The 9,278-nt window shown below is 32.8% G+C and overlaps 2 protein-coding genes across 2 annotated transcripts; one reads left to right on the forward strand and one right to left on the reverse strand.

The window, feature by feature from the left end:
• The first annotated feature begins 401 nt into the window (after positions 1-401).
• On the forward strand, positions 402-2,031 carry LOC112090627 (receptor-like protein kinase FERONIA). The gene has a single exon (XM_024162378.1). It carries the CDS (start codon positions 429-431, stop codon positions 1,935-1,937), a length of 1,509 nt encoding a protein of 502 aa, XP_024018146.1. The 5' UTR covers positions 402-428; the 3' UTR covers positions 1,938-2,031.
• Positions 2,032-5,899: 3,868 nt separating this feature from the next.
• Positions 5,900-8,589, reverse strand: LOC112090629 (homogentisate solanesyltransferase, chloroplastic-like). The gene is made up of 7 exons (XM_024162380.1): positions 8,524-8,589; positions 8,035-8,105; positions 7,144-7,236; positions 6,892-7,009; positions 6,618-6,680; positions 6,270-6,302; positions 5,900-6,162 (listed from the first exon to the last, which is right to left on the reverse strand). The coding sequence occupies exons 1-7, from the start codon at positions 8,587-8,589 to the stop codon at positions 6,088-6,090; spliced, it is 519 nt and encodes a 172-aa protein (XP_024018148.1). The 3' UTR covers positions 5,900-6,087.
• Between the last annotated feature and the right edge of the window lie 689 nt (positions 8,590-9,278).

Consider the following 9,278-nt stretch of genomic DNA (forward strand, 5'->3'; position numbering starts at 1 on the left):
CCATGTAAGAACTCACAAGTCCAATAATTGAGTGAGTCTTCTCCCTGGGTCTTGGGCACGTGAATAATTAATCTAAAAGGCATCAACTTCTATCTTTCGTCTGTCTCCTCTCACTCCCTCACACGTCCAGTACACGCACAACACTCTCATGTATGCCCTAGTTTTTATTCTCATCTAAATCCTTATAATTTACTCGTCCTACAATTAAGAACTCACAAGTCCAATAATTGAGTGAGTCTTCTCCCTGGGTCTTGGGCACGTGAATAATTAATCTAAAAGGCATCAACTTCTATCTTTCGTCTGTCTCCTCTCACTCCCTCACACGTCCAGTACACGCACAACACTCTCATGTATGCCCTAGTTTTTATTCTCATCTAAATCCTTATAATTTACTCGTCCTACAATCTGACCAATTGGTATTCAACAAGATGAAAAACTCACCTATACTCCATCCTCATCATCTTTTCATCTTCATTTTCCTCTGTTCTTTAACATTAATCAAAGTCTCCGGAAACTCAACTTTGGAACAGTTATTTAAACTCAGTAACTCCAAAGCAAATCTCTCTATAACAACAAGCAAAGAATTTTCTCCCAAGAGACCAAACTGCAGCACCAAACATGTCGTTACAGCCGTTGCTGTTGCTTCATTATCGTCTTTAACCATCCTAATTCTTCTGGGCTGCACTATTTTCTTCAGAAGGCGCAGAACTATTCAATCAGATGAAGAGCAAAAAGTTTTATATTGTCGTCGTTTCACTCTCAATGAAATAAGAACCGCCACGAACAACTTCGATACGGACCTTAAAATCGGCGACGGCGGGTTCGGAAGAGTTTACAAGGGCTTCATCGACGGCAAAGAAAGCCCCGTCGCCGTCAAAGTCTTGAAGTCAACGTCTAGGCAAGGGTTCCGCGAGTTCTGGACTGAAGTCGAAACGCTTTCGAAGCTCCGAAACCCTAATCTCATCCCTCTGATCGGCTACTGCAACGATCAACGGTTCATGATCATCGTCTATGATTATATGGCGCACGGAACGGTCTGTGATCATCTGTACGGTACGAATAATCCGCCTCTGACGTGGAAGCAGAGATTAGAGATCTGCATTGGAGCTGCTCGTGGATTGGTTTACCTTCATGCAGGCGCGGAGCATGGGATGATAATCCACCGCGATGTGAAGACGAGCAACATTCTGTTGGACGAGAATTGGGTCGCCAAGGTGTCGGACTTTGGGCTTTCGAGATTGGGCCCGGCGAGCCCATCGAGAAGCCACGTCAGCACGGATGTGAAGGGCACTTTTGGGTACTTGGATCCGGAATACTTCTGGACCAAGCAGCTCACCTCCAAGTCTGATGTTTATGGGTTTGGAGTGGTGATGTTCGAGGTGTTGTGTGGTAGGCCCGCCGTGGATATGGGCCTGGAGGAGGAGCAACAGAGTTTGGTCCAATGGGCTCGGTTTAATGTGAAGAAAGGGACGCTTGATCAGATCATAGATGAGAATCTGAGGGGTCAGATTGCGCCAGAGAGTTTGAAGGTGTATGGAAAAGTAGCGGATCGGTGCTCGAGAAGTGATAGAAAGCGACGGCCCAAGATGGATGATGTGTTGAAGGCCCTTGAGTTTATACTGAGGTTGCAGGAAGGTGCTGATGCAGCCGCGGAGGAGGGGATAGAAATTGGTGTGGAAAATAAGAGTGATGAGAACATTTCATGTTGGAGAGGTGGAGATCAAGTGCTTTTGAGATCACAGTACAAAAATGTCGTGTTGCATTCTTGTCCAACGATATTATGGCCAAAAAGTAATTCTCAAAGAATGCTTTTGAGATTCTTTAGCGATAAGGTGGGGCTAAAATGGGCAACCCAATCTACGTCCCGAGCTCTTAGAGCTTTATGTTTCACGTGTTCGTGTACACTAAAGAACCGTGATGGTGAGGGTCTAAATTAAAATGAAAATTATCCACGGCCATAATGTTCCCTCATTTCTATGAATGTATAAAATATTCTTACCAATGAAAAATTTACTCATCTTTCTTTCTTTTCTTTTTCTCTATTTTTTAATTCAATTTCCAATTACTTCACACGCTGATGATATCGAATTAGATTATGGATTATTCAAAAAGCAGAACGAATAAGACAAGCTCTCAAAACAACCTAAAGAAAATTTAGAGGAATGTCTATTTATGGGACATAAAGATAAAAAATTTTGTACTAACTTTCTTCTTTCATATATTAATTTAGGAGAATGACACAAAAAGAAAATTCACAAATTCCCTAATTTTCCGCCAAAAAAGAAAACATGAGCATGCATATTGTATTACTGGTTCTAGCTTCATTACATTTCATGAGGCAGATTAATTAGTTCTTTTATAAATCAAAGGCTCCGTTCGTTCTATTAATTCGAATCAAACTCAAGTTTTTACAATAGTGTTTTCTCTCACAAAAAAATTCAAATTTAACTTTTTGTGTTTCAGTATTTTCTCTCACATAAATTTACTTTTCTACTCAAGTTGAAAACTCGAACTAACAAAACAGCCCAAAAGTAAAACTTTAATCAGCTCTTTTTTTATAATGTTTTTCTCCCTATCCAGCTTAATTAATTACATTTGATCGGGTTGATTTATTATTTAAGGTAATTATGTTAAGTTTTAGTTTTGATCATCTTAATTATTTGAGGTAATTTGAGTTTTAATTTTTTTTTCGCAATTTATCCTTTTTCCTACTAGCTCTTGCATGCCTATTACTTTACGCCTTCCTCCAGCCCAGCAACCTCTTTTCAATCCAAGAGTTGCATGGTAAGAAAGCGCCTTCCGGTTAGCTTCAATTAGTGTTAGTTAAACATACTGGGAACCTCATAACTATGCAAATCCCGATTTTGGTTCTGATGCTATGCGGGGAGGTGTTGTTGATCGAACTAATCGACTTTTCTTTTGAGAAGATCGAAAATCCATTGATTGAATCTTTATGTGAAACAAATAATTGTGAGGCGGCAAGGCATCCCAATTTCTTATTGGGAGGTCTTTTCTCTTTGGGTCATTGTAGCATAATCCAAATTATTACAACAGATGTCCAGCAACCAATTACTCGATGTCCAAATAATCCGCCTAGTCAAACCTGACGCCTATATATGTTGTAAGGGGTGGGGGATAGATGGTGGATTCAAAATGTGCATGAGTGGTGAAAGTGAAATAAATTTTTTAAATTTAAATGATATTCAAAACATATTTTTGTTTTATTATTACTTTTTAGACTAAAGTCATACATAGATCATTTCAAGTCATCATTAAAAAAATTTTAAAAAAACTTTGTTAAAGTCATTTGATGAATAAACGTTTAGTAAAGTTTGATTTCATTTCAAAATGGAGAACATACATACAATAGAAAATTAATATTTATGTTCAAAAGCTCAATCTAGTCCACTAAAACGTTAGTGGTAGTTGGAAGCTAAAACAAATAAGTTAGCACTATACTTTTGTCATTAACCTTTTGACCGGTATCTAAGGTAAGGTTTCTTCATTTTGATTTATGATTTTTGGTTATGTTGAATGTTACACCTAAAAAGAATGAGAAAATGTTTTTGTATGTACTTACTAAGGGTTCTTCTTTCGTAACGAAACTCAGAAAAAGTTTAAACTCGAGTTACAACTTTATTCAAGTACATGTTCTTTTGTAAAATTTTAGTTTGAACTCGAGTTTAGAGCTAAACTTGAGTTCAAGGCCTCGTTCACTTTGCGGATTCGAGTTTTCAATTCGAGCTAAGATGTTATATGTTTTTAGAGCTTTTCACTGTAGCAGAAAAAGTTAGATGTGATATTTTCTGAGAGCTTTTTACTGTAGAAACCTAAAATTGAAAACTCAAATCGGTGAAATGAACGAGACCCAAGTTTCCCCTTCAACTCAAGTTCATAAACTCGAACTCAAGTTAATGAACAATATTTTTTCTATTATTAAAAATGTCATAACTTTTTCGTTTTAAGTCTGATTGAGATGATTTTTTTCTATGCATTCACAACAAAAAACTGAATAAAACCGTACCTATATACCCTATTAAAATTTTTCATCACTATTGAGTATTTATTAAAATATTATCTAAATACAAATTAAAGTTTTGACCCACCCAAACATAAAGTCAAATAGATTCTCAATTTAAATCATAACTAAAATGTGCACATCCAAACAGAAACTTAAGTTACAAGTTCAACTCAAGTTATAACTCAAACTCAACTCAAGATCATCACTCAAGTCACTCTAACTAAAAAATGCAAAAGAACAACCCCTAAGTGTTTTGCTTATATGAGATTTTCGTATGTTGCAGATAAAGGTAAGAACATAGCTTGATTGTAGAGGAGGCTTGGCGTGAATGTGCTCGTGGTGGCGAACACGGAATGGAAAAAGTTTTGGAACATTTGTTTTAAGTTTGTTTAAGTTTCTTAGAATTTAAAATTTGAATTTTAATATAATAAAAAACTCTAAAAAAATAGTCACATGTAATTTTTTTATTACAGTAAAAAGCTCTCACATAAAGTCACATTTCAATTCGAATTAAAAACTCGAATCAGCGAACTAAACGGGCCCAAATCGAGTTATTTTAAGATGTTTTCTTTTGTATTCCACTTTTGACATGGTTCCAACGAGTTCTACTTATATTCTCATTATATAAGTTCTTGTTTATATTTTATAAATGAGTATTTTCCCATTATTAAGAGATGTTGAGATTCCTGTGCCAATTCCGCTAGGGATATTACAGTCAACACATTTTCTCCATTTTTTGTTTTTTGCTTTTTACTTTTTTGTTTCCTATTTAGGTTTTCCCCCCTTTCACTTAAAGTTCCTTTACAGTTTATTTTTATTATGTGTCATTTTGAAATAATTTTTTCGTCACTTTATTTCTGTTAAAATAATTTCTTTCAAATGTATCCTGATTTTATTTTTTATTATTTGTTTTGTCAAAGACTCATGTACATTTTAATTCTCTTTTGATGTGCTTTTTTGAATTTTTTTTTCTTTCTTGTTCCTATTAAATAAATTAATTTGAATGTGTCCCTACTTATATTTTTTCATGTAATGCTTATTATATCATAAGTGATTCTTGTAAATGTTTTTTTAATTGGCTTACTAAAACAATTCTTTTTTCAAGTATGTCTCTTTTAAACATCATTTTTACACAACCCAATCAATTACCGTTTTCTCAAGATACCTTTTTTTCCTAATATGTTACTATCACTTTTTTTTTTCTTAAATATGTCCCTTTTAGGCTATTTAAATATTTTTTCACGTGTCCTTTTCTACTATTTTTTATATGTCCTGCCTAATAAACTTTATCATTTGAATTACCCGCTAAAATATTTGTCTTTTATACATGTTTTAATTATCTATACATGTGTGATATTCAACCAAAACAAACAGACATTTTTGTCTCTAGCTTTAGAACATTTATAAGTCTTTAATATATATATGTATATATGTACATATTTATATATATAGATAAAGGGCCATAACACTTCATCTTTGTCTCTAGCTTTATTGTAACCAGACATTTTAGTGTTTTTCTCCCTTTTGGATACCGCATTTTGCTTGATTTATTTCTTTGTATTATTATACCTTAAGATGTATTCTATTAAAAAACTTTTTTCTTTTTTAACATATTGAAACAATTTTAACCATACTCTGAAGCAACAATGCCTTTTTGGGGTCGGGAAATTATCTAATCCAATGCTTATGTATTATTATCAAGGCAGTTTTGCTTTTGGTAATTATATATCTTCTCTTACTGGTGTATATATCAAACGAAAGCGAGCAATAAAAATATATCTTCAATATATACATCTTACGTGAACGATTGAATCAATTTAATTATCTAAGGTACTACTATACTATTGACATAAACTCACAATTATAATATTTGTCTTGAATGCCTTTTTTCAAAATTAAAAGAGATGACATAAACTCACAATTATAACATTTGTCTTGAATGCCTTTATTCAAAATTAAAAGAAATAAAATGATAATATCTTAAAAATATTACACACAACTCAATTTATTCCTTACCCCACCCTAGTCTATAGGGGAAAACGTATAATTAACTGGCAACTATTTCGTTACATGAAAGGAAATAAGAGAAACTCTAAATTAAGAAGGTTCCAGAGGAATTGATAAAACTTTGCGCTTGCTTCCTGCATACACACGATAAAAGTAAAAAATATGATCGAAATATCAATAGCTTATCACTCAATCAATTAACATGTAGAGTAGTCGAAGGTGTACATTTTATAATATTTACCTTGACATAATTTGCTTTGTTCAACTTTTTCGCCTGAAAGAAAACAAAGAAAAGAAGTTAAATTATAATAATTAGAGAGTTTTTACTTGTACTTTATTTTTTTGGGATTATTTATGGTGGAACTGCTATTTTAACTGTTGGATTAGTTTTTTAACGGTTAAATTAGTACAGGTCCGTATTAAAAATTTAAAGCGCACCGCACAAAATTACTCTTGTTACAGATGTGGCCATTGAAAAAGTAATCTAATGGTTTAAAAAACAAACAGTGCTCCACTGGTAGAGTATTTATTGGGGTTCCACCACAAAAAAAAAAATCCCTTTTTTGTTTTCATTTTATGTAAGGCATACCTGAAAAAGTAACCATAAGGCCATGATTGAGTGAGCAGACAACATTAAATAACGCTTGAAAGCCTGAAAACATCAAATGAGCGAACTTATGTATTAGTCATAGTTTTCACATAAAGAAGGACCGGGTAAAGGAAAAAAGAAATTAAAATGAAGAAAAAATTGTGATGAAATCTTTTTTTTGTTTTAAATGTCTATCAACTTGGTTTTGCCTTATATAGTAACAAAACAAACATTATATAGTAATCAATTTGATGACAGAGAATTATAAAATTACCTGAGGCATGTAAATGCCAACCGCTATAGCACCACTGTAAGCTAACATCAAAATTCCCGTTCCAAGGATTGTAATGTATTTAGGTCCAATTATCGCCGCAAATGTTCGGATGTTATACCTATAATGTTTTAATATTAATTTAAAAACATATAAATATACCAGCTTAAACATGTTTATAAGATTAAAATGTGACTGACGTAGAAAATTTTAAGATTTTGAGTCCACAAGATGCAATGATATATATAAACTTACCTCATGTCACCTTCTATGTCTGTGATATCTTTTGTGAGGCAAGCAACCAAGTAAAACAACTCAACAAAGGTGATAATGAAAACGTTTGGGGGGCTGCAGGGTAAATTGTAAACGAAACGTCAGATCTCTATAAAGAGTTAAACTAATGTATATGTATTAATTGAAATACCAAAAGTTATACTTCCAAGTTTTTTTATTTTTATTTTACTTTTATTTTTATTTGTTTGAAGAGAATACTTGTACATGTTTTTAGCGATATAAAATTGTATAGTCAAATAAATTATTTGTTTTTTTATACCGTAAATATTAAACAATAATTTAGTTGCTTCACAAGTTTTCCATGACACCATTTCCTTTTGACCATCAAATGCCAGTGTTGTAATTAATAGATCTCGCTTATTATCAATCCTACATCATATGGGATCTCCATTAGTTTTATATATAATCACTAAGCAACAATATCTCGAGAATGAACATGGTTTTCTAATTAAGTTATGTGGAATAAATTACTACATGAAATTAAAAACAGATAAATATAGTGAAGATTAAACGTCGAATTTAAATTATATCATTCTAAATAGAATGTCAATTAGCTGCGCCAACGAAAACGCGATGTTACTATATATATATATATATATTTGCTAACTGTGACTCAATCAAATGGTTACACGTAAAATTCTCTCTCAAAAATTACAACTACTGAGCTGTAACTGAAATAACCACGTAATATTGTATCTCATAATTCCTAATAACTTAAGCTGTAATAAGAAAAAAAAAACACTTAAGCTATAAATTAATTAAGATTAAATAATATGCCAAATGTTCCTTTGAAGGAAAAAGAGCAAGATATGAAAAAGTAAAAATAAAAAAACAAAAAATTGTTACACGTACCTCCACTGGAATGGAAGTCCAAGGGAAGTTGTGGCGGCGTAGAGTACACCGGCATGGTGAATTGTACTCATCTGCATAAGTTGCTTTTGTTATTCAAATAATCTATTACCACTGATTTTTCTCTACCGTGTAGTATATGGCGAAGAGAGAATTTACGATGCCCTAACTAGAACCTAGAAAACAAAAGTTAGCAACTTCACAAAGTATACTCTTCTTCTTTATGCTAGCACAACGACATAAACTGAATTTCATGCTTTCTAGAATAAAGTACTTGACCTTTGTCTCATACAGTGTCCTCTAATCATAAACTGAATTTTACGTGAAAAAATCTTACATATTATAATCGATCTCAAATTATATCTAATTACATTTTTCATGCCATTTTTAAATTTTTAGAGGACCGATATTGTATTTTCAACCACCTAAAATGTAAATAAATTAAAATGAAATTTAATTACATGATTCTGGATTGGAGAAAAGTAATAATACCAAAGGAACCGAAATAAGTGTTGCAATAGAAGATCCTTTGAACCTAAATGGAGGGGCAGAATACATAGTTGCATATTAGCCAATAGGAGAGTAAGAGAAAAGGCACAAGTGGTGATCAGGTTGGCGTTCATTAACCATAAAATCAACTGGCTCCCAATTGCAGAAAATATCGTTAAGAACCATGCTTGTTTTAGTGAAAGATCGCCTGTCGGTATTGCCAAATAAGGTTTGTTCATCCTGACAAATAAGACATAAACAAAAATACACTAGACCATGAAAAAGAAAAATCAAAACAAACAAAAGTAAGAAGGCTTTTGCATGCACTAATTTTGGAAAAAATATTACCACTTTGTGGGGGGAAAAAAAATTACCACTGTGATTCTAATTGCTACGAAATCAGTTAAGAAGCACGCAAGTCCTGAACGTAAATTAAAAGCACCAAGGCCAATACAAGATGGCTGTATATCCTTTTACTTCTAACCAGGAGTCTTTAAGGTTCCTTTGTTTACCCCATAGATACACAGCAAATTATATATGTAGGTATTTAGAAACCTTTGTTAGTGTGGTTCTTTTAACTGTTATTTTTATTAGGATTCAGTTTAAGTTTAACAGATCGTTTCAGTTCTTTAACAGCTTGTTTTCCAATATAATCGTCAAGATATGTGCTGCTATATATATAAGTACATATATATTTATATAAAAAGCATACCTATCAATATCGGCATCAAAAATCTGATTAATGCCAGCAATGTAAG

Source organism: Morus notabilis, unplaced genomic scaffold, assembly GCF_000414095.1.
Source record: "Morus notabilis unplaced genomic scaffold, ASM41409v2 Scaffold674, whole genome shotgun sequence".
Classification (NCBI taxonomy): Eukaryota; Viridiplantae; Streptophyta; class Magnoliopsida; order Rosales; family Moraceae; genus Morus; species Morus notabilis.